The sequence below is a fragment of the Propithecus coquereli genome, unplaced genomic scaffold (genome assembly GCF_000956105.1).
Source record: "Propithecus coquereli isolate 6110/MARCELLA unplaced genomic scaffold, Pcoq_1.0 Scaffold306, whole genome shotgun sequence".
Lineage (NCBI taxonomy): Eukaryota > Metazoa > Chordata > Mammalia > Primates > Indriidae > Propithecus > Propithecus coquereli.
In genome coordinates this window covers 572,003-597,708 of record NW_012148686.1, presented here as the reverse complement: position 1 = coordinate 597,708, position 25,706 = coordinate 572,003, and the positions used below count along the sequence as shown (strand labels likewise).

The following is a 25,706-nucleotide window of genomic DNA, read 5'->3' as shown; positions in this document are numbered from 1 at the left end:
CTCCTGGGGCAGAGGAAGTCTGGCCTGATGGGGAGCACATGGCAGGCCCCTCGTAGAGTGTACACTTCTAGCTGATTAGCTCAAAATAGACCCGTGTGCAAGGGCCTAACCTGATACCTGAGTGCTGGAAAGTCACCCAAGAGGAAAAATTTACCTGATGCCAACCGGAAAGTACTTAGTGTCAGTTGCTAAAAGTTTATGAACTGGTGTTACCTGGAGGGCACGCTGCGCTGAGCCTTCACTTCCTTTCCAGATGTTTATACCTCAGTAAAGCAGGCCGTGTAGAATTTGTGGTACATGTGGATGGACTGCGTAAAAAATAGTTTCCCCTTCGTTGTGTCCATTGAATCCATTGCTAAGTGTTTGCCTGTGTCATAGGAGCCGCTGAGGACACAGGGATGTGGAGAACACAGGCCTCCCTTTAGCTGTGAGTCTAGTGGCGAGGATGGGTACACAAATAAGCACGGCACTGGGCACAACACAAACCACAGGTACCGTGGCAAGAGCACACTGCGGGGTCTACAGACCTGACTCCCACAGTGGGTTTACCCCTGGCCAGCTGTGTGACCTCTGGAAGCTTATTTGACCTCTCTGAACTGTCCTCCCCTGTCAAATGGAGGATAATGCTGTTGTAGGGTCATCTATGTGTATGAAATGAAGGGAAAGCAAGCGACCAGCACACTGCCTGGCAATTGGTGGTCATGCGACAGCCAGTAGCCGTGGAATTGCTGTCATCCTGGAGGAACACAGGCGAGGAAGCGCGTCATTCTGCTTGGGGAGGCTGAGGAGGTGATATTTGAACTGACTCTTGAAGGAGGAAGAGGAATTCTTAAAGCCAGGCAATGGCAGGGTGGGGCACTGTTAGCTGAGTGAAAACTAAGAAATTAAGATGGGCGAAGGCAAAAAAAAAAAAAACGACATGGAGAATTTGAAGAAATTTGGACAGTTGAGCGTGGCTGCTGGTGACTAAGGGCCAAGATATGGGTCTTGAAGGACGGACAAGACCATGAGTGGACTCAGATGACATTCCAGAGAGTTAGGTTTTGCCAGACTTTGCAAGAATGTACTAACAATCCCAGCTACCATTATTAAGTGCCAAGTACTCTACCAAGCTATTTATATATGTCATTGGACGCAAGGATAAGATACCTCATTTTACAGACAGGTAAACTCGAGCTCATGGAGATTAAGTTACTTAATTATTAAACTTAATCGTTAAGATTTGAATTACAGTGGGTTACCCAGCTGTCTGCCTGAAGGACATGTTGTCTCACTTGATATTTCATGTTAAATTTCGATGCCTTATTTTTTTGTTTTATATTCACTTATTGTTATTCTACTGTGAGTACCTTTGGAAAAAAGCAATATGGCAAATAAATGAGCTCTCTCCACTGATAGCAGCTTGAATGAGTTCGATGCCCTTCCCCAGCAGGCAGTTGATGAGGCAGCAGTGGGGCCGTGACTCACTCTCATAGAGTAATTCACTGATGTAAAGATTCATTTTTACTTTGGGTCATATGGTTCTCCCCAAAGAAATCAAGCATTATATTAAAAACTGCACATTATATTTTAATTTTTCATGATAGATATTAGGCTTGAGTCCCAAATAAGGTAATATAGGACATTTGGTGAAGGTTAAATATGTGGATTTCATCAAATTTTGCATTTCACCAAAAAAAAAATAGATTCAAACCAACTTTAATTGGTCTATCCTCAATCAAAAGATTGGAAAAGTACATGTTAGCATCAACCCTAGGAATCTGGGGTACGTCATGCACCCAAGTACCCAGAGCCCTGTAATCTGAACTGCTGCTATCAAACTCACCTCCTCAGAATACTCACCGCACATTTATTTTGGATGAGTTCTAAACAGGTGTTTCCTCTGTGTTGCAAATGGTTTAAACTGGAGCCTCCCTTACGTCCGGTGCGTTCAGCTGGAGTCACGGGTCCAGCTGATGCTCTGTGAGCGAGTTTGCTCATCTGACAGCCAATCCTTGCCGATTCCCATGTTGGTCAGCCCTGGACATAGAACAGATGTTGGGGATTATAGGGAAGGATTCAGGAGGCCGTGGGCCCAAGTGTCTGCGGAAGTCATTCATTGCGGAGATGCAGACAGGCCCTGCGGAGCCCTCAGTGAGAAGTTCAATGAAATAAGCCTCAATGGCCCTGCATATCAGGACACACAGCAAATGTGTTCCTGGTGTCCGCTGAGTGAAAGAAAAGTAGTAAATCCATCATCTTCAAGTCGAGCCGAATGAGGAAGGGAAATAATCCCAATCCCACAAATTTTCATTTGAGTTCTAATCTATGAATTAATTAGCAGGACGATGACGTGTGAGCATCAGAGGAGAATCCTCTGGTCGATTCCGTGGCGCATCATTGGAAGACAGTTTGCAGAGCACAGGAAGGTTGATCGCCCCCTTGGGGAAGTTCCTTTAAGGCTGGGCTCACTTTGCCCCAGTACAGAGCAGAGCTATTTCTTCCCGGTCAGTTCTAGATGTCCTGGAGTTTCTTTGTCTTGCTGCTCCACCGATGTGTGGTCTGCCCCTCAGCCCACGGTCCAAGACACTTCCGTCGGAGGCCTGAAGCCCGAACCCTGTAGGCCGTGGCCGGGTTTTGCCGTCTGCCCGGTGAACCGCCCAGCCCTGCGCGCTTGCTGGAGCAGTGCTCTGCACAGAGCCAACCAGGGGTGGCCTCCTGCTCTCCTCCGTGTTTCCGAATCACACTCTATAAACTTGACCGATGAACCTAAGCTCTGCGATTCTCACAGAAGATGTATCTGTTCCTACATTTCAATCAGTGCTGTTGGTTTAAAAATCAGGTTATGTAAAGAGCCACAAAGAACAGGATGATATGATGAGAATTTTCTTGACCAGTAATGGTCATCTAAGAAAAATTTAGAAATAAGGCCAAGTGTGTAAATAGGGATTCTAAGAGGAATAGAATGCAGAAAACATGTTTTTCAAATTTTTCTCTTCCATTGGTTCCATCACCAACTTATTTAAAAGCCCATTAAGGATTTCAGTAGGAAGAAAGATGAGCACAGATGTGGGCTCAACTGCTACTGCCTTAGAGTTGACTTGATTTTTTGATTGTTGTTGGTTTTTTCCCAAGAATGTAGTATGATCACACGGTGCTTAACAAAAGGGACACCATCTGAGAAATGTGTCATTAGGCAATTTTGTCACTGTGTGAACATCATAGGGTGTCCTTACACAAACCTAGATGCTATAGCCTACTACGCACCTGGGCTATCTGGTACAGGTACAGCCTGTTGCTCCGAGGCTACAAACCTGTGCAGCGTGTTACCGTACTGAATATTGCAGGCAACTGTGACATAAAGGTAGGTATTTGTACACATAAATATATCTAAACATCAAAAAGGTACAGTAAAAATGCAGTATAAAAGATAAAACATGGTACACCTGTACAGGGCATTTACCATGAATGGAGCGTGCAGGACTGGAAGTTGTTCCGGGGGAGTCAGTGAGTGAGTGCTGAGTGAGCATGAGGCCTGGGACACTTCTGTACACGTCTACACAGCTGGTGGCACAGCAGGTTTGTGTATACCATCACCAGCACAGTGTAAGGAATGTGTCATACTATGATGTTATGATGGCAACAATGTCACCAGGTGATAAGAATCTTTCAACTCCGTTATCCTGGGGAATCACCATCATGTATGTTAGTTGTTGAGCAAAACGCTGTTAGGCAGCACATGACCATATGTATTGACTGTACACACGTCTTTTTTTCAGGGATAAGTACAGAAATGTTTCTGCTAAGGAGAAAACAAATTGCTAATTAGGAGACAAAATAACTGACAATAGTTTATTAATGTTTTTAAAGAAAAAGAAATAGAGGAGACATAAAAGTGTGTATCATTGCATTTAATGCCATAGGAAGCAAGTAAAAACATGAGGAAAAGCAAAAAGTACCCTTGCAAGAAATATTCTACAAATGAAGGTCTCAAATGCAGTCAGAGCAGTCATTCATTAAACTATAATACCTTGGAGGTTTTTTTGCCTTTTCTTTTTGGTCTAGTAGCAATTCAAAGTAACTTCATTGTTTTGTTTTTTGGGGTTTTTTTTTTTGAAAAATGAGAGAAAAGGCTAAATATCATATTTTGCTTCTCTTTGAAAACATCTTCAATTTTCAAAAATTAACAGAGAAATGGACTATTCTGTAAAAACAAAAGAAATACCTCAGAGCCTTTAACACTATTAAGGGGAATAAGGTCTGGATGAGTTTATGAAGAACATCTATCAAATGTTATTTACATATTAACCAGTTTCAAGATGAGGGAACACCACTAACATAGAAGGCTGTCTATAGAAGGATCAGTCAAAAGTGCTCATGTTTGTTCATGGCTAAGAATTTTGAAACTAGGGAAACTGTACTGAAAAGATAAATTGAAATATATTGGAAAGGGAAATGTAGCTGAAGTGTTTCCATTAGGGTATGATGAAAAAAGTTGGATCTGTTTTATGTAGATTTTCAGCAGTGACTGGTAGAGAAAGTCAAAAGTGCATTAATTAAATTTACAGAGCCAGAAAAGGTGAAGACCCAGGAGGTTAAACATAAAAATACAGATGGACTGAGAGAGACGGGAGGAAACGGACAGATTTTACAGCATGATATCCAGCCTCAAAATACGCAGGCGGTACAGTGGGGAATACCAGCCAAAGACAGATAGCTGGTCTAAAGAAAAAGTTAATAAAATGTTGAGTCTGAAAAACTGCACAGACCAAAGCCAGGAAATTACGAAGCTATGGATCCCACAGAAACTGTAAATTAACCCCCTTGCACATGTGTAGTATTTCATATGACTGTCTGTGGTGTTAACTTTCACGCCTAAGCATACATGTGTGTGTGTGTTTCGCCTGAATTACGGCTGTAAAGGGAGCAAAGCCGCTAACAGGACGTGGAACGGATTGCTGGCCCCTTTCACGGTCGCCCAGGACCCCGAGCCCAGGCTGTTCATGCGCCTTGGAGTGGAGCGAGCAGGGAGAGGCTTTGATTCTGAGTCACGTTGCTCAGCAGAGGGCCTAGGAGGAGACACATGCTTCTTGACAAGTGTAGAGAAGTCGCGAGTGTCGCGAGTAGGTGGAAGGAAGTCTGTGACACATTCCAGAGACAACATATTGGATTTGCTGCGTCCCCACTCCTGGTTTCTCCTTTCCTTTGCTTGCCTGGTGTGAACTGCTCCCTTTTGCACTAATATGTTCCTTTTCCCCTTGCTTTCGGCCCAGAGACCATACCAGGTTTCCTCGCTGTAGACCCTTTGTCTTAGGGGGCTCATCGGAGGTGCGAAAATGCGGTGTCTTCCTTTTAAAGCTTCCCATCTACTGAGATGGTTGTTTCTTTCTGTGGTTGGGGGCTTTTTTGTTGTTTCGTTTTCCAACATTTTTCAGCCAACTTTACATGATATACATTCCAACATATGACCAGGATGGAGGGGTCCGCAGACTTCTTCCTGAATCATGCAGGCCATCTCTCTCCTAGTTCTTGTGTTGCTTCCTTGTCATAGCAACGCTGATTTTCCACTCTCCCTCCTGACTTTTGCCACACTGGGGATCTTTCTACCTATGTGGACGACTCTTCTGTTACCACGTCTTCGTGGTCCTCTGGCCGCCTCGGCTACCCGAGGCCTCTTTCCACAGCCACCTCCCACCCCTCAGCAGGGCCCCGGCCACTAGACTCTGCGTCTTCTCCAAGATCTCAGCCTCCGCTTCCCTCGGCTCACAGCAATCCCTGTTCCCCACCGCCTGCCGGCCCCTTCCCACTGACACCGCCTTCGGCTCCACCGCCATTGCCAGTCGACAGCCCCTCGGACTTACAGTTGGTGTCCGATAAACATACTCCTACCAGTTCTGCCAGCCTGGGTCTTCCTCCCTCCAGCCAGGCTCCCAGACCCGTTCACTCTTGTCCTGAATCCCCTTGCCCTTGCAGTTCTGCTGTCTGCCCTGGCCTTGCCCAGCTCTGCGCTCCCAGGATGCTGGCGCTCCTGCGGCAGGGCAGAGGGTCTAGACCCTGAACGTGGGCGTCTGCTCGTGCTGGTGGCTGGGCTCTCCTGCCCCCCTTCCACCTGCCACACGGGGCTTTCCAGGGCTTTTGGCTCCTTGCCGCTTTGCTCTGAACATCTGACCCTCCTCCCTACCCAGAGATGGAGGTCACTGCCCGATGGTTCTCCTACACCCTCCTCACCACCCACAAGTCCCTGATGGTGTCATCTGGCCTTGCAGAGCCACCCTTCCAAGTTGGCTCCTGACCCCTTCCTCCTCTCTCACCTGGGTACTCCCCACCAGTTCCCTTCCTCATCTTCACACGTCAGGACTCTTCCTCCTGTCTCCTCCCTGCTGCCGTCTGGTCCTCTGCCAGGCTCCCTCTGGCCTCCCCCCACATTTACTCATGCGTGTTGCTGACCCTCCATCCCCCAATTTTCCTAAAATATCCTCCACCTTCAAAGTGCAGCTGCGGCCTGGGTCTTCCTCCGCCCAACCTGGACTTCATGAAGGGCTGGCTACTTCTCTTCCTCCCACCTCCGAACACAGGTCGCCCAGGTGCCAGCCTCACGCCTTCCCTTGGCGTGCGTTCCTTTTCTCTGTCATCTCCTGAGTTGCCACAGGTTCACCCGTCAGCACAGTGCAGACGACCCCAACAGGACAGGACTAGCCCTCGTCTCTGCGAGGCCCAGAGCTTGGGCTTTGGGATCCAGTTTAGGTCCTGGCTCTGCCGGCCCCAGCCGTGTGACCCTGGCCAAGCTGCTTGACCTTTCTCGCCTGGCATCCTCATCTGTAAGAGAGGAATCACAACAATGCCTCCCTCGCGGGGTGTCGAAAGGATGAAATGAGCTAATTCACGGAAGAGGCTGGGAACGTGGCGTGGCCTGTGGCTAGCACAGGGTCCTCGCAGCTCTATCCCGGGTGTCGCGGCCAACCTCGTCAGGCTGCGCGTGTCCATCTCTGTGGAGTGCTCCACACCCTCGTTTCCCCAGCCTCTCTCTAGAACCAGAACTTTCTTGACTTCCTTCAGAGCCTCAGGTTCGCCTCCCCCTTCTCTGTCCCCTCCGTCCGATCCAGGTTTGTCCCCTCTGCTCCTTCAGGGGCCTCCTCCTGGGCCTCCCAGGCGCTGCCTGCGCTTTGCTTGCTCTGCAGCTAGGGCCGTGATGGCTGTTCCCGGCCCGAAACGCCCCCAGGGCTCCCTGCTGCCTCCTGAGTGCAGTCTGAGCCCCTCGGACTGGCAGTCTTCCCTCCGTGCAGGCCCCCCTGCCCACACTCCTCTAAACCCCAGCCCACTGTTGTTCTCTTGCAGGTTGCAGGACAGACCCCCGCCCCCACCGCCGCCCTGCCCTGTAGCTCCCAGTGCGGTTCTCTGTCCCTCTTCTGGCTGGAGAGCTCCTCTTACCTGCAAAGAGGTGGAACCTCAGTGAACCCACTGGGATCTCTCTTCTAGAAGCCACGGGACTCTGCTTTGCCTTGGAAGTGTCTCCATTCCTCACACCCTGCTGCTCGAGGGCAAGCACTGTCCCTCCTGTTCCCCCTGCAGTCCCGGCAGCAGCGCATGCTGGATTGAGCCTCGGTGACCTCGTCTGGGCCCCGCCTTTAAACCCAGCATCCTGCGCTGGGCCTCACTGTGCAGGTGCCACTCTCCAGGGCCAAGAGTGGAGTGTACCCACATTGTGACAGGTTTCACGTATAGAGAAAAAGGCCAGGTAATTAAATACCTGGCCTGTTCAAATATTAACATGCCAATTTGCTTCACATCTTCTTGAAAGTAAATAAAACGTCGACCACATTGTTTGTATCCCCCCTCAGTGCCCTCCCAGTCTCACTCTCCGTGGGGTGGAAATACTCCCCTTGCTGCAACGCTCACTGTCCTCGTGCATGTCCTCGGTGTGTGCAAACACAGACGACACACAGTGTTGGCTTCGCAGGGTTTTGCAACTGTATAGATTGTATCATTTGTACCCTTCTCCTCAACGCTGAGTTTTGTTTTTTTAAAAAACTGTTTTTGAAGTTTACCCATAGTGATATAATTGTAGTTCATTCATTTTAGTGCTGTTTTGATTTATACAAATATGCCAAAATTTATTTAGTCTCCTGTTGATAAACATTTAGGTTTCCTTTTTCTCCATGCTGCCATTGCCAAAAACGCCACAGCAAACACTGCTGAGCATGTCTGTCCGTGACACGGGCGAGTGTCCCAGGAGTGTGTAGTCGGAATGGAGGGCACAGTGGAAATCACTCAATCTGTGGCTTTTCCTTAACTTTGTTTATGGTGTCTTTTAGTACAAAAGTTTTCCATTTTAACGCAGTCAAGCTCATCTATCTTCTTTCACAGTTTTTGCTATTTGTATCTTTTCTAAAAGCTTAGAGTCATAAGGATAGTCTCCTATATTTCTTCTAAAAAGTTTTAAATACTTCTCACCGTGAGGTCTGTGATCTCCCTGGAAGTGATCCTGCCGGCGTATGAAGCCGGCTCTGATGTTTCCACCTAGATAAGCACGTATTGACGACCCCTCCTTCCCCGTCGGTGCACGACGCTAGGTTTCTAGTGTTGTCAATGAGATTTTCGTGTCTAGGCTCAGAGTCTTGGGCATTGCACTGAGAGGAGGGGTCTGAGCAGGGCCCTCGTGCTGCTCTGGCGCTACCTTTAGAGGGACACGAGCATTCAAACCAGAGTTTGAAGCTAAAGAGCATCCGCGATGGTCCATGATCCCTGTGTGGGAGGCTCTGCCTCTCTGGAGAATCTCAGAATAGCAATACCTCCAGGATGGTTGTCTCAGCGCCCAGAGCTTGCAATCCAGGCAGGGCTGCTGTGCCGTCAGCTGCAGGCTTCCTCTCCTCTCCTCGCTCAGATCACTTCCCTTTTATGAAGTGATTATAGTCACGCGTTGCATAAGGACCTTTCGGTCCATGACAGGCCACATATATGACGGTGGTGCCATAAGATTATAACACTGTATTTTTCCTGTACCTTTTCCATGTTTAGACACGTTTAGATACACAGATAGTAAACTGCTTACCGTTGTGTCACGCTTGCCTACAGTGTTCAGTACAGTCACATGTCGTGCAGCCCAGTGGCCCAGGAGCGACAGGCCGTGCTAGGAGCACACACCCAGGTGTAGGCCATCCCACCCAGGCTCCTGTGGGTTTGCTCTGCGATGTTCACACAGCGAAGAAATTGCCTAATGATACATTTCTCAGAACAGCGTCCCGTCGTTAAGTGACACATGACTGTGTTTTCTAACTTGCCAGTGCCCTCTGGGATGATTTGAAGACTAAGATGTTATTTTTGCTTCCTAGGCACCAACCTTAATAGGACTTGTCCGACTAAGGACTGGTGAGGACCCGTGAAATCCAGTCAAACCACACCACCCGTGTAGACTCCGAGACGACTGTTAGTGTTGTTTATTAACTGAGTACCAAGACAGCAGCTTCCGCGTTCCCGAGTAATGCACGGCAGCTTGCGTGGCTGGCACAGCTGCAGCGTGCTGGGGAGTAACGAAACGCCCTGGGACCAGTCTCATTATTAAACTTATTATTTTAAGACTGTTATATTTTAAGCAGAGTGGAAAAAGACAAGAGTCAGAAATGTAGCGAAATAATTAACTTATGTATGGTAAAGTCAGACTGGGATTTCTGAGCTAAAAATGGAAGCTGGATTATACAAATTTAAAGGCTTGCAACTGATTAAAATAAAAGTTTTTGAAAGGTTAGCAAATTACAATACAGAAAATATTAGTAAATTATGAAGTAGACAGTGAAGCCATCGTCTGTTAAGAGTATGCATCTCTGATGCTATGGGACAGGCACTGACCCCAGAGTTGGAGAAAACTGGATTCAAACTCTGACTCAGCCCCTTCCTGTGTGGCCTTGGACTGGCCACTCAGCCACCCAGCCTCAATTGCCTCATCTGTAAAATGGGAACAATTAGTGTCTTTCTTGCAAGGGTTTTTGTGGGGCTTAGAAATAATATGCGTGGTAGTACCCAGGGAGGAGGGATTGCTAGAAGAGGGTAGAAACTGAAACCAAGACCTGCCTCTCGTGCCGGGGCCAGTGCCTCGGTGGTGAAGTAGGGAGTGCTGGGACAGAGGGGAGGGGAGTGGGGCTTGGTTTTAGACACAGAATATGCACGTGTGTTATTTGGGATACCCTATTGGGAGCTTGGCGTGATCGAGGGGTGTGCTGCCCATCCTTCCGTGCAACCAGCAGTGCACGTGAGCAGACACGTGACTACCCTGCGCTGCGCACCCGGTTCCGTCCAGTGCGTGTAGATGCCCACAGGTGAGGTTTGGGGCGCGTGCTGCCTTCCTCTCCGTGTCTCCCAGAAGTAACCAAGAGAGTGGCACAGAGTAAGTGCCCTAAAACTGCGGCGGAGGGAAGGCGGGTTGGCTGTGGTTGTGACGTTACCTGTTTCATGAAAGAAATAATTATCGATTTTAAAAGTAGAAAGCATTATTTTAATTTCTTCATTTGGTACTTCAGATGGACATTTTTTGCAGTTTTCATCGTGCTGTCATAAAATCTTTATTAAGTCTTTTCACCCCTAAGAACGTTTTTCTGTTTTATGAAAAAAACAACAAGCCATGAACTTTAGTGTAGAGAGGCGGTAAAAAGGATGACAGCAAGAGCAAGTGAGGAGAGAGAGAGAGAGAGAGAGAGAGAGACGAAGACAGAGAGATAGACAGACACAGAGAGAGAGAGAGAAATATGCAGAAGTCCGGGGGAGGAGGGGGGCCGACTACAAGCTGCTGCTGAATTTCAGTTGCAGTTGTCAGAGTTAAAGAAAACATTGGAGAAAATGTCTCATGGAGGGGTCCCCGGATTGTTCTGCTCTGGGAAGGCTGAGGGCTGGCCCGGGGCCAGCTGGCAGGGGCTCAGACGCCTGGTACTGAGCTCCAGCCACTGAGCTCATTGGCTCCGGCTAAGTCATTTTACAGTCAGAGCTGTTTCAAGATCAGCACTTGGTACAGTACAGATGTCGGGTGGGGGAGGCAAGGTAGAGTTTGAGGAAGGAGGAAATATGTGCTTATTTTTGAAGGTTTGGCCCCAAGACAGCACGGGGTTCTGGTGCAATGGAATGTGTGAGAGCGTGAGCACAGCCAGCCATGTGCCAGGCACGACGGCCCTGGGGCGTGGAGGAACCTGTTTCCGCGATGCAGTCCCAGGCTCAGAGGCACAGTTCCACCCCGGTCCATCTGAATGCGCAGTTCTCACTCACCACACTGCTGCTCGGACGGTCCCCACGGGCCCCACAGCTCTGCTCCCTTGTGCGTGCTCACGTCACTTAGTGAGACTATGAAGGAGCCCACCGGCCGTGCCCCCCAGGGGACCTCTCTTCCCTCCTGAGCGTCCTTCTTGTAGATCTCAGTTTTGAGATATAGATCCAGAAGCACCCCAAGAAATCCAACCAGATGGAAGGCAAAACAACCTTGATCCCCAGCCGTGAACAAGAGCCAAGAGGAGGCTGGATGAGACCAAACCACGGCAGAGTTAAAGGCTGGTGACTCAAGGCCTTCCCACGCCCGCCCCCAGCACCCTCGGCTCCTGCTTGTGTTGCCGTGAATGTCCTGTGCCCACTGATTTAAACATTATGTAAAAATGTATAAATTATTTTCAAACCCAGATTTGCATTCGAGACTGTTAATTCCACGCTGCTCAAACTCGTGCGTGGAACACCTCTACCGGCACAGAGAGAGGACACACCCTGGGAGGCCTGGGAGATATCCTGGGTGTTGCATCTCAGAAATGATGTTCATTTGAAGTCTCTGGTTTTAGGTGAAAAAGAAATCACTCAAATGTATTGTGAACATGTTACTGGTTTTAATGTGAAATGATCTGTTTTCCAAATATTCGGGTGAGACCGAAGAGCCGCGAGGCTGTGTCTTGTGGGCGTGTGGTTTGGCGTGACTGCTAGCACATCGGTGCTCTAACGTAGGACGCAGGGAATCTTTCGGGTTATGTTAGCATTTTTGGAGTATTCTGAATGCCCAGAGGAGTGACGGGGAGGGACTTTTCAGTGAGATACAGTATCTCGTATTTAAGGTACATTGGTGTGTCTACATGCTCTTATGTGATCCCCATTGTCTACGTCGTCATTAATTCCTAGGAGAAAAGTCGAGGCTGGGGGCATTGTCCTTCCCGGGGTCACTCCTGTCGAGCCACGTGGGTGCTGCTTGCCATAGTGCCTGTGAGCCTGCTGTCACGGCGGGGACCGGGGACATCTTGGTCACCACCAGAGACAGTTACTGTGCGGGAAGCCTGGAAGGCCAGGATGGTCTCTTGGACTTCCAGCTCCGAGACTCCTTTTCCCCCTGTGATAGGGTTAGATAAGCAGACGGCCACGGACAGTTCAGTTCCTCATTCCGGCCCCGCTCATGCGCCCTGGAAGCAGCCGAGGCTGCACAGCACGGCTGGGCTGAGAGTTGCCCTCCTCCTCCCGGGGCTGGGATCCGGGCAGGCGCCGTGTTCAGCCTTGTGCTGAGCAGCTATGTGGACGACATGTTTTGTGAGCGGTCATCCCCCCTTTTTCCTTTTCCGTTTGGGCACAAAGTTATTGGTGAACATCCTCCATCATCAGAGAGCAACATCTGAACGTCCCGAGTGGTGTTCTGCGGACCCGAGAAGCAGCGCCTGGCACTGCACAATGAGAGTTCGCCTGCATCAATAGGCATTAAGCACCAGGGAATGACGCTTGCACTGGAGTGCAGAGGACAGACTTTAGCTTTCCACCGCCACCGTCACTATGAGCACTTGCTGTCTGTCACCAGTAAGCACCTGGTTCCCAAATAATCAAGAATTCTGTAGCATGCAGCTCTCACTGCTCTTGAGAACAGGGGTGGGTAAGCCTCCCCTGACAGTTGGAGCAGATCGTACTCTCTGGTACCCAGTTCCCCCTCAGAACTCATTCAGGAATCCTTGTACGTCACTGTCAACCATATCTGAGATGTCTACGTAAGAACTGTCATGGTCAATAGTGTAAAACAAAAATCAGTTGTAGGTAATGTGTATGACGCCATGCGCCAGGCACTTTCTTTAGTGCTTTACATTTATGGATTCATTTAAGCCTCACAGTAACCCTTTGAGGCAAAAACTGTGTTTTTCCCATTTTACAGAAGAAGAAACTGAGGCGTGAGGGTGAAGGGCTGAGTGAATGGCAGAGCTGCGATTGGAGCTTAGGCCGTCTGTCCGTGCTTGCTGTGGGCTGAACGTCTGGTCCCTCCCCACACTCAAATGCTGAAGCCCTTACCTCCAATGTGGTGGTGCTAAGAGGTGGAGCCTTTAGCAGATAACCTGGGTTAGCTGAGGTCGTGAGGGTGGGGCCTTCATGATGGGATCAGTGCGCCTGTAAGAAGGGAGCCAGGAGCTCGCTCGCACTCTCTCTCTCTGTCTATGCACAAAAAAAGAAGTCATGTGGGCACACAGTGAGATCGAGGCCTTCTGCAAGCCAGGAAGAGGGCCCTTGCCAGAACCCTGAGCTCACATTTCCAGCCTCCAGGACTGGGAGGAAAGAAATGTCTGCTGTTTAAGCTGCCCAGTCTGTGGCATTTTGTTCTGGCGGCCCCAGCTGACTCAAGCAGTGCTTTTAAAGACTCTGCAATCCATCCCCTCACGGAACCTCCTTTAAAGAAACCCTTGCCAGTCACTCTGTGGTCCTTGCGGATGCCCTTCCCCAGCAGTGCCTCCATGGGCTCTTGGTTAGAGACCTTGGGTTCATCCCCCTCTGCGGGAGGAGGGTGAGCACACACCTCCTTACTGTGCCTTGGGGAGTGTGGGCGACCCACAGACGGGGCCACGAGGGTGTGTGTTCTGGCACCACAGCCGCTGGTGAATGGATGAAGTGAACATGGTGCCATCTGTTCCAGGGCTCTGGGCTCCGTGGGGGCAAGAGAGCTGGTTTTGCTGTCTGCGACCCAGTGCCTGCATCCCTGGACCTCCCAGATGCAGAAGCCGGCGGGCCATGGCCATGCAAGGGGTGCTCATCTCTTCCCAGGGCTCGTGGCTCAGACGGTGACAAAGAGAGATGGCCATCAGCAGCATCTTTAGCAGTGTCTGCCCTAAACACTGTGCTTTAATGTTGGACCTGATATTCCAAATTATCGGGGGTTTTGAGACTGTTGGGCATCTAGTTTTTCTCTTCAGGGAGGCGTGTGACTTTGCTGTGTCAGCACGGGGCCTCTCTTGGCCTTCCGTGTAATCACGTGAGGCTTGCAGTCTAGAAATAATGATTGTTAAAACTGCCCACAAACACGTGATGTAAACAAGGTGCCACAGACACGCAGCCCCCAGCATAGTTTCCGGAAGCTGTGGTCTCACCCCCACCAGAGGACAGTCCGCTGGGGTGAAGCTTGGCATCTGGTGTCTCCGAAGCCCTTCCCGTGACTCCTGCCGAACAACTGCCCGCACGACATAGAAGACAGAGACTGCACACGTGTCATCAGGGGACGCTGGTTTTTTATATTGTTCCCGAAAGTAGGAGAGTGCAGATTGCTTGTTCTCAAACCACGCAGTACCGGTTCTAAACCAGTCCCATTCTTACCTTGGAAATAAGAGTCACATGTCGCCAGAGCAGCAGTAACCTGTTTTCCTGCCTTAATTTCCCATATCACACACTATGCAGAGTGGCATAAGATTGCCCAAATAACAGCTTCAGGAAGTTACTAGAAAGCAGAGTGTGGGGGTCGTTCTAGGTGATGTAATACAGCTATTTGGTTAGACCAAACATTTGGTCTCTAAAATTGGGCGCTGACGAGAAAAATGGGACGTGAAATGACTATTACTGTGAAAGAAAAACCAATTAATAATTTGGGGATGAAAGGGTCCCACCTTTCTCTCAAATAAGTAGGCAAAGTACAGTAGCAGCATGCCACCTCTTCACACCCTGTTTGGGAAAATTGGGAAATGTCTTCTCCACACCACTGGGAAATAAACAAGAGTTTAAACGCTACCCCCCATTAAAAACAAAACACACTCCGGTCTGTTGTCTTGCAGGGGGAGGAGTCCCGGTTTGCATCAGGGCCTCCTTCGCAGACCTCTTCAGCCTTGTCCGCGCTGTCCTGCCTGCCAGGGGAGAGCGGCCCCCTCTCATGAAGCTTCGGCCTGAATTAGCTCATGGGCCGGTGACAATGTTTGCCAGAGCGGTCCCACCTCATGCACAACGTCATTACCCCAGTGGGCCACGAGAGCGGCTAAAATCAGAAAGACGGCAGTACCAACTGCTGCCGAGGACCTGGAGCAACTGGAATGCGCACACGTTTGCTTCATTCAGACAGACACTTTGGAGAGCTCTTTGGCTGTTTCCTACAAAATTAATCATATACTTCCCCGATCACAGAGCAAACCACTCCCAGCTGCTTACCTAAAAGAATTGGAAACGTGTCCACACATGCAAAAAAGAGCTGTGTACAAGCATGTGCTTAGCAGCCTTAATCTTAATTATAGGCCCAAACTGGAAATAACCCACACGTCCATCAGTAGGAGCCTGGATAAACAAATTGTGAAATAGTCATACAATGGAATACTATTCAAAAAAATCAGAAAGAGTTACAGATGCATGCAACAGCATGGAGTCAGTCTCAGAGACACTATGTTGAGCGAAACAAGCCAGATTCAAAAGAATTCGTACTCTGTCATTCCATTTATGTGATATTCTAGAATGGGCAAAACTTAACTATAGTGATGGCGGTCAGGGCGGTGATTGCCCACTGGGGGTGGGCATGGACTGGCGAGGGCGCTGGAGGAGTAGTGGGGATGTCCTGTACCTTGTTTTGGGTGGTATAGGCAGTTGTCAAAATTCTTTGAACTAAATACTTAAGATACGTACATTTTAGTGTATTTACATCATAACCCCCAGAAAGCACTGCCTCATCCTTGCGGAGGACGAATATGCTCCTTGGGAATATAAGGGGTTGCTTTTGAGAAACTTTCCCATGTTGTTATGGTAATGAGCCACCACTGACTTTGGAGGTTTCAAAAATTAGCAAGTCTGTTGATAAAGCTCCCTTACGCTTTGGTGACAAAAAACATTGATAAAGCGCAGTGTCAAAAAGGGTGTGTTTTTTCTGTCTTTTGTTTTTAATAACACTAAATCTTGTAGGACTGTTTTTAGGCGGTTGCGTAATCTCTCCCAACATCAGCCGCAGGTGACGGGGAGGCTAAGTTGGCGGCTTTCTAGGCTGGAAGCTGTGGGTTCGCCTGTCCTTTGTGCAGGAGTCCTGGCCGTGCCAGCGGGTTGCTGTGTAAACATCAGGATTGAGTGCGCTGGGCAGTTTCTGGCTTATCACAGGTATGCAGGTGCTGCTGGGATCCCTTGGTCATTTATCTAAAATTTCATTTGTATTCACACAGGGCTTCTGAAATGAGGGCTTGGTAGAATCATCTTCAGAGGATGTTCCAGGGTATTGAACTCAGATAGCTACCCTGTTTTGCTTAAAGCTAAGCTTAAAATTGGCACCAGCCTATAGGCATTTTGTATGGGGAGAGAGTGGGCACGCATGAGTTCAGGAAATGAAGAACTAGCTTTCAGCCCTAATTTTGCTTCCTCCCTCCTGTGGCAAGTTGGTGGGGGCTCACTCAGTACATTATCTGGCCATGGTATTTTCTCTGCTGCTGCCCTGCAGAGTTAGGGCCAGTCTCCTTCCAGTGCGGGGAGAATGTGTGCTCCCAGCAGGTGATGGGTGGGCTCAGCACAGCTGCCTCTAAGCCGAGCCTTTCGAGGGGCGCACAGCTCCTAACTGTTCAACCGCTGCATAGGCACCCTGAGCAAATGGATTTGCAACTTGCATTGCCACCCTTGCTGAAAGGGCTCCCAGTAACGGTTGCACACTCACGGGAAACAATGTTTTTGGAAAGCCAAACCTCAGAAACAAGGCAGAGGCACCCTTGGCCTTTGGATGGAACAACATTTTCAGAGAGGAAGGTGAGGGGCAGGGAGGGCCGAGGAGACAGGTGGGGATTGCAGCCACAAGTATTCTTACGGATCCGGTTGTCATTGCAGATTGCGTTGTTATGTTGCAGTGTCACTCGGTGGAGATGGATTGGGAATTTTATTCCCTCCTGTGTTTCTTTTTGTTACTGTTTTCCAAATTTTCTTTTACTTAAAATTTGAAACTGGTGCCTGGTGTTTCTGGTGCTAAATGGAAATTAAACTTATGCCGTGGGTATTGTGCTCTCTCCCGCCCAGGGAGGTGCGCCGGGGAGAGGGAAGTTCTTCCTCACACGCAGGGGAGGGGAGAGGGCTGGAGCACGACGGCTGGTTTGCATCCTGATGACTCTGCCACAGATACTTGGGGGAAGGTGCAGACTTAGTTTTTCTTCTGTAAAATGGGTATTGTGAAGGATTAAATAAAGTGCTTTGTGAGAAGTCCTGACACACAGTGATGCACAAAGAAACCCTAGTTTCCTTCTCCTTGGAGTGAACTGTTGCCTTCTCTGTCTTTATGACATCTTTTCAAATTCACCCTGTGCTGGAGAACACAAAGTCTGTCACCACATTCATGGCGGCTGGTCCTGGGGCACCGTGGATACTTGTGATTTTCCCCCAAACCTCGCTACTTCTCAGTTTAACTGCTGTAAAATGCCGGGCACCACCGACAGGGCTCTGCGGTGGTGTTCGGAGGCAGGAGGGCTGTGGTTGGGCCCGGACTTGGCCAGATGGGTAAGGTGGGTGCCTGGGATCGGGGGTGGGGTGGGGACACTGTGAGGACAGACCCCAGGCAGGAAAGCCCTGTGTGCAGATGAGCCACAGGACCGCGGTGCGCGTGGTTGTCCAGCTGGAGCAGAGGATGGAAACCAGAGTGGCGGACGCCCAGATGCCAGGCTTGGGCCGGGTGAACCACCCCTTCGTACTGCACAGTGGGAGCTGCCCTGGGCCCCCCAGTTCTCAGCCCCTCTGAGTCCCTGTGCAGGTCCCCGGGTTAATCGTCCCTCGGTCCCTGTGCCCTGCCTCCCTCTACAGGTCTCACTCCACTTTGCAGTGAGTTTCTAGCAAAACATCTATTCTGGTAGCACCAAGTGGTTGAGGACTCCAGAAAAGAAAACTCAGGGAACATGAAGGGCGTGGACACTTTCCCAGGTGGCCACCCTTCCAGCCAGCTTGCCGGGTGCCGGCCAGCTCCTTGCCCCCAGTCTTTGCTCCCTTGAAACCCAAACGTAAGGACTCTGTACTCCCCAGCCCCCATTTCTATTCAGAATAAACTCCTCCCTCCGTCTGCTTTCGGCCCGTGTTCCTTTTTGACTCAGCGAACACCTGAGTTGGCCCTGCGACTCTGTCCCTCGAAACCCTCTCTACCCGTGTCCTCCCGGGCGCTCCCGGGCTCGGTGCCGGGAACAAGTCCGTCTCCTGGAGAGCCAGCCGTGTTCCCTGCTGCTCTTCCCTCCTTCCTCTTCTGCAGGGAGTCTCCCTCCCTCCGCCCCTCTCTGTGGAAACCCTGTTCGTCTTTCCAGACACCTCTCACTTCTGCCATCTCTAAAAAGCCCCCCAACAAACCCAAAAGAAGGTTCCGGGGGGGGAACCGAATCCAACTCGGAGAAAATAAAACAACGAATTTTAAATCACCGAAAGCAAGGAACAAGAACCAATCAACCTCCCGGTCCGGGGGGAAAACCCCCGGGCCCCGCCCCAAGGGGCCGTGACATGGTACTGGCTCCGAGATGAACGTGCATGGAGGGAAAATGAGCTGACGGTGAGTGGAGGAACCCAGTGAGGCCAGTCTGCTCCATAGTGAAGCGACGTGGGCAGCTCCGACGTTTCTCTCTATGACGGATTTAGGACAGTGTTCTGATCAGGACGGCCTTGGAGCACTTTGCAAGACAGACAACAGCACACGTCAAACTGGAAGACTGGGGACGAGAGGCCACAGAGCCCCAGAGAGGACCCAGCCCCTTCTGTCCCCTTGACGTTCCTGCCGGGTGCATGGGTTGTCTCCCACTGAATTTAATGCCGCCTGTTGTTTTTCTGTTGCGGGATGGTTTGCGTTGATTAAATTACATCTCACGGTTTTTGAGAGAAAAAGTGCTAATACGTGTGTTCCTTCTGTTTCTTGCAGGCCACTATGGTCCTGAGCTCCGCACACTTCTGGCTGGGGTTATTTCTGGTTCCGACGGCCTGTCTGATTGAAGACGTGGCGTGGAGAGCGTAAGTTGAGAAATGAGGTGGCGACGCTGAGTCTGGTGCGTCTGTCCTTGCGATCGTCTTTCACTGCAGTTCTGAAAAAAAACGGTCTCCTGCTACCTGCCAGCAAGAGTTTTTCTTTTAATTTTTAAATTTAACTTTTGCTTCATCTTAGTACGAAAATATAGACCAAAAGGAGCCCTGAGAGGACCGTGTGAAGGCCGATGGGGATGACTGTAAGGAAGAGTTTTCTGAGCACAGACCCATTCCATCACGTTTAGGAAGCACGACTCAAAATCCGTGTCTCTGTCACTGAAACCCAGTGTTAAGTGATCACAAATATGGCCTGGCTTTAAATCCCCTGCTTAAAGGAAAATGGTGTATATGTAAGTCATATGTGTATGTGTGAGTCATTTCAAATTACAAGAACAAAGTAGTCTTCATTTTTCCAACAATTCACAGTAAGAATCCTAATAAAATTCTTCTAAAAAGTTAGTTTGCAGGTTTATTATAAAATCAGTCACAAAGATGAAATTATAATATAGGTTATATAGGAAATAATTCATACTCATAATAATTCATAATTTTTGCTTTTATATTTTAAAATATATCATTTCCAACATACCTTGTGTACAGTGTAAAAGAAACAGCTAAGTTCCAATATAATGTAAATTTAATATCATCCACGAGCAAAAGGAGAGGATGCTCCAGATGAGGTATTAATTTTAGTGAGTTTTGTTTTGGGTGGGCCCAGTTCTTTCTACAAATAGTTGCCAACTTCCCTGAAAATTGGGATTCCTAGCTTGGCTTAACTTTGGGCAAAGCATAATTATCTTGGGGCCCTGAGGTAGAGAATTGAGACTTTAATCCAAACCTTCCAGGAAAAGACATCAGATTTCATTTCTATCTCTCCGTTGCTCCCACAGTCAGTGAGAATTATTCTTGCCTGACAGTTAAGGATGTCTTTTGAAAAAGTCTTCATTTTGGCTTTATCTTGACGACCAGTGATACCTAATGCAGAGAGAAGGGGAGAGAATATTATGGCACATATATTTTTTCCCCTATTAACTGAGTTTTTCAACTTAGTAAAAATTAAATACCAATTTCTTAAATGCTTTCATTTATCATTATTTCCACTTTATTTGCTAAAACTGTGTTCTGTAAATAGCAGAATCAAAACCCTTGGAAATGAAAATTATAGCCAGGAAAGATGTTTCCTTAATCTAATAGAGGTACTGTAAGAAAGTATTAGTTCTACCACATGTTCTTTCAGCCAGTAGGCCCACTTTTGGCTCAATATATTCCCATGCTGGACTTGTTCAGTTTTGCAAAGATAAGTTCATTTTAGATAAATACAGCATGGTCTTGGCTATATTGGATGACTTTTTCAGTTTATAATGATTGAGAAGTAGCAACCTGATTATCAGCTATCTTAAATTAATGTCATCAAAAATTTTTTACTGAGACTATGTATTTGCACAAGACTTTAGCAAAAGTGTCTATCTTCCATCTCGAAGAGAATGTTTATAGATTACGAAGCCTCTGTGCCTCCTTGTCTGTTTTCTGGATCTTTTTTCAGTGCGTTCCAAGTAAAAACTCCCCATCACCAAGAAGCAGATAATCTATTCCCTCAAACAGGACTTGTTTTTGGTTTCTCCTGGTGCTGTAAAATTAGCACCATTTACATTTTAACAAGGATAAATCAAACGATACTGTTTCCAGCACCACCATATGGAAAGAGTAAAAGTCACTTCCTTTCCAAGGAGCTTGCCAGCCAGGTCAGCGCAGGGACCAAGGCCGTGCAAGGGTGCCGCTGGGGTACAGGGAAGGTCGGCCCTGTGCTGTCCCTCCTAAGCCAGACACTGTGGACCTGAGACACGGCTTTTCCCAGGAGCTGACAGTATCTCAGTTCTGGGCTGAGCTGGAAAGGCCCCTGCTGAATTCCAGAGGCACTTCCTGAAACACATTTTGTCTTGTTTTATTTGGAGGAGCAGAGAAGACAGCGTATATTGGCTATCACCTGGAGTATTTGCCAAAATTACATATATGCTCAATTTGTAATATCTACTTAATGTCCAAACTAAGTCACCTCTGTCTTCAAAAGGAAGGATTTTGTGAGTTTATTTGGGCATTTTCCCTCTGATCAAGGGGCCCATATTATAACTCATATTATACTCAGAGCCTGGGATATTTGTTGTCAAGGCAAGTAAGTCCAAAGGCCTCTCCCAGTGAGAGAAGGCGTGTTGTGACTTGCTTCCCTCTGCTGAGGCCACAGAGCTTCACCGTGATTTCTCTTTCTGAACTGCAGCTTTAGAAAATGTCTTCTGGCCTTTTCTTCCCATACACTGAACAAAAATATCAGTCCTGACTGTTCCCAATCAGCCATCATTTGGTTTAAGTTGTCAGATACTTACTGAGGCGTGATACACTGCGATGCAGCCTGAACTACCTGGAAGGGTTTTCGATTACCGAATGGGATTGAGGAGCAGCTTCAGAGCTTGCTCTGTGACAGCAGCACACGCCCACGGCCGCGTTACAGACCTGGCCACAGTATCGTTGCACTTCTTCAATTTTGCCTTGGGCCAATCTTAAGGACTTTCTGTTCTGTTTTGTTTTGAATTTTGGTGGTTATTGCTGTCTTTTGAAAGGGCTTTTAAATTCTAGCACAAGGTCACCCTGCCTTTTCAACCCCATTTCTGTGGGTGCTTAAGAAACCAAGCTGCTCTGTCTTCGCGAATTTTCCCCCTTTCTCTGTCCGGTCTCTCACTGCCTTTTTAGGACCAGGGCTGCTCAGAGTAAGAAAAGAGACACAGAATGAGGTAATTCAGTCACTTTTTCCATGAAGTCTGTCAACTTTTTGGATGAAGATTTATTAATAGACTATCTTAAGTCAGGTTTGGAACACCGTAAAATGCCTACGCTATTATCCTGCTAACCAGGATTTTCGTGAGGGACCAAACTAACCTATCTCTTACTAAAATAACTGATTGATTACACTCGATACCTGGCTAGTGAGTATTTTTATTAGAAGCATGAAGTTTAAATTGCCCAGACCTAGTTTAATATCCCTTCACTTACACTCTTGCGAAGTGTTTACCTATGACGGCATGCTTAGGTAAGCTGCCATGCTCGGGTTCTGTCGAGGGGAAGTTCATTAGCATTGCTTTACAGAAATAATACGAAGCTCGAGGCCCCCAAACACAGAGGAACCAGTTTCCTTTTATCTAGCTGTATCTCCTGTGCTGTGCCATTCATCACACAATACATTCCCAATTCCACAGTGACTTCATTTCCTTATTATAACCCCAGATAGGCAGTTCAATGGAAATAAGAGGTAATGAGCAACTTCTATATACAAATGGGCCTTGGTTTTTGTTTCGTTTTTTTTTTTAACTTTCGAATGCAACTAATTTCTTTTGAAGCACATTGTATTTACTTTTTCATCTACATTTAGAATTTAATATTTTCTTTTTATTTGCTGTCCTTGCATGCAAAAGAAAGAGTCGAGGTAAAAGTTTTCAGAAACAAAATGATGGAAAGTTCAAGATCCTAAACCAATCTGTTTCTTTTCAAAGTCCCTCAGAACCTGGAGTCATCTGAAAGGTCACGATGACTCTCACACTCAGGTGTCAGTAGCCAGACACCCCCACCCTTCTGTGCTATCTGACCTCTTGGAGCGGGGTTAGCTGAAGCAAGCCCTGGGCCACTAGGCTAAGCCATTTGCAGATAATGCAGCTGACTCTGTCAAAGCTGCGACTGGGAACACCCGAACCTCTACTCATGGCGGGACCTAAATGATGTGACAGTCACTGATGCTTAAAGATTGACTTTATAACCTACAAATGTTACGTTGTAGTCCACTCACATATAGACTTTGACAGGGGGGATTTTAGAATCATTTTTTTGATTCAGGCCTTATTAGATAAAGGTGCTTGAGGAAACCGTTTTAAATTGCCACATCCCTTGCTCCCAAGGGCAACCTGCAGCAAGAGTAGCCAGTGTTGCCATTCAGTGTTCTCCAACAGCAGCTGAGTTCCCAGCCCAGCTCTCAGGTGCTAGCCTAGTGGAAACTGCTCAAATTGCCAAGTAACTCTTGGATGTGGATGCAGTTTCATCCACTGAGAACATATACAATGCCTGGGGGCATCAAGACACTCAGACTGTCACCTTCTGAGGCCATTTGTGAATGAGTGAAAACAGGCAGCTTCAGTGTGGTGGTTGGAGTCTCTCTTTTCTTGCCTAAGCTATAGATGCCCGGCGCCCCGCACCCAGAGGCCCAACCTTCCTAGTCCACCCCTCTCTCCCAGCCCAGGAGATAACAAAGGGGGCTGTTCTATACCCTGCATGGGAGCAGAGGGCTGCGGGCAGGATGCTGGTGGAGTGAGGGGTCCTGAAAGAGGGAGAGAGCAACTCGCCCTTCGGGAGTAGCCAGACGGCTCTCCTGGGACCCGTGTGTGCGGTGGCTCAGAGCAGGCTGGGGCACACCACTCAGTGCTTATCAGTCTAGCCTCGTAAGCCCAGGAGATAAAAGGCACAGTCTGGGGCCCACATACTCAGTAATATTGAACAGTATACATTTGAACATCCTTTGGACTATCTCCTTTCCAGCAAAATGTTAGACGTTTTCTCATTTATCGTTTAACTTAAAATTCCACAGCCTCTGCTTTGAACTGCAGTGTTGTATGAACCCTGAGTCTCAGGACACTGTTTGATGTAATTACGGTATTATGTGTTAAAACCCGTGTGGTTTTCTCTGTTTACTTTGTGGGGAAGGACGACAGGCACATATGCGGTGTCTTAGTGCTAATACTCGTTGCAGATTAACTTGAGTGTCAGGAGATGACTTGGCATTATCTTAACGGACTTTCTTTCCTTGAAGGTGGAGGGTGGGCGGGGAGTAGGCGACTCTGCTGAACCAGCGGCGTCTTCAGAATGTCCGCATGACATTGATTTCATTTCCGGGCAGATGTGCTCAGTCTTTGTCCTTATTCTCTCTGTGAGTCCCGGTACTAGCAGGATCCTCACGTGTGTGGATATTGAAATTAAACCAGCGTACAGCTTTTCGTAACAAGGAAACCTGCTGTGTGTGGCTAACTTACAAGCCTTTTCTTTTTACAGTTTTTCTTTTGTCTGACCTATATCTTGTAAAATGCCTTTTCTTCACCTAGATTATTTCCAGTGAGTAGTCCAGTTTTAGCCTCGTTCAGTCTCCATTTTAGAAAGACCCCGAGATCAGCCAACTATTGGAACACTGGGGGGCATTCCTCTTAGTTTCATCAGAAGAAAGGGTACAGGTACCTCTTCCTGTGGTTTAGGAAGGGCGGAAGTTCACACTGCTGTAGCAAAGCCAGCTTGCTTTTGTTGTTTGGACGGTTGTATTACGCCATCGAGGCCTATGTACGTGGACCCTGATGGAGAATCGTTAGCAAAGCAAGGCGGGGAATCTGTGCGTGGGTGCTGGGGTTGACTCCACATCTCAGGTCGAGGGTTTTGCAGCCAGGACGTGATCGCTGGCATCCTAAGCCCCGTCGCTGCTGCGGCAGCGGCTCTTTTCAGACTAAAAAGGGAGGGAGGACGCTTGCTAACCCCCGGGCTCTCTGACTGCATTTGGGGCAAGGACCAGGGTGAGGATTTAAAACATCTTCTGGCCTTCAGATCCCGCAGCGAAGACTTTAGAGGCAGACCCTGGGTCTTCATGAACCCCGCCCAGTCTTTGGTCTGAGTAACTGGGCTCCAGCACCAGCTCTCCAGACTTCCCGTCCTTTGCGGGTGGGGAGGTGGCGCCCCTGACATTCGTGGTCCCGGTCTGCGGAGCAGGAGCCCCTGTCACGCACGGACACTTGAACGGTCCATGCCTACCTGGGCCTTGGCGGGAGGGCACCCGGGCGTGGCTGAGAGGGGAGCCACAGGTCTTCACAGCTGTGTCAAGTTCCTATGCCATGTTCTTTTTGTCTTTCCCTCGTGATACAGGGCCAAGCATACCTGCAAAAAGACATTGCTGGAGGAGGTGCAGGAGCTGGAAACCAAGTCCAGAGTGATGGGAAAGGCCATGCTTCGGGATAGTAATGGAAAGAGGTGGGGCAGCGCCCTCGGAATGCTCACGGAGCACGGGTCCTCCCGACCTTCCCCCGACTCCTTGCTGCGTTTCTTTTTCTCGCCTTGGTTCTCCCCGAGAGCACAGCAGGCTCAGTTTCGAGCATTCAGGTTGTTGTCAGTGAGATTTAAATTGCACTCTCTTCGTGGCCACGTGGAATCCGACTTTCTGGGTGGCTGGGCCTGTCCCCAGGTAAGACTGGGATTCGCGTTGGGTCTGGAGGTGGGTAGAACAGCCCACGCGCAGAAGCGGGCATCACAGCAACGTCATCTTAAGGCGGGAGAGTCCGGGGTGGCTGTGTTGCCAAAGAGGATTTCAGAACCAGGCCTCTGGGTTCAGGCCCAGTTACCGTCCCCAAGGGTGCATGTGCACCGTGAGGGTCCGCACCCAGATAATCATTAGCTGTTCGTGGGTGTCTTGTTAAGTCCGCTTCAGCAGGGGAGTGTTTTCAATGAACTATTATTTTCTACTGGGCTTGAGGAAGACGTGGGAACTC

At 48.6% G+C, this 25,706-nt stretch overlaps 1 protein-coding gene across 1 annotated transcript in view; it reads left to right on the top strand.

The window, feature by feature from the left end:
• LOC105814782 (phospholipid-transporting ATPase IB) overlaps window positions 1-25,706 on the top strand; it is a 478,735-nt gene that overhangs the window by 415,183 nt on the left and 37,846 nt on the right. The window contains exons 33-34 of the mRNA XM_012649872.1: window positions 19,052-19,140; window positions 25,087-25,191. Of these exons, the coding sequence (XP_012505326.1) occupies window positions 19,052-19,140; window positions 25,087-25,191 (194 nt within the window). The remainder of the gene's footprint in view (window positions 1-19,051; window positions 19,141-25,086; window positions 25,192-25,706) is intronic.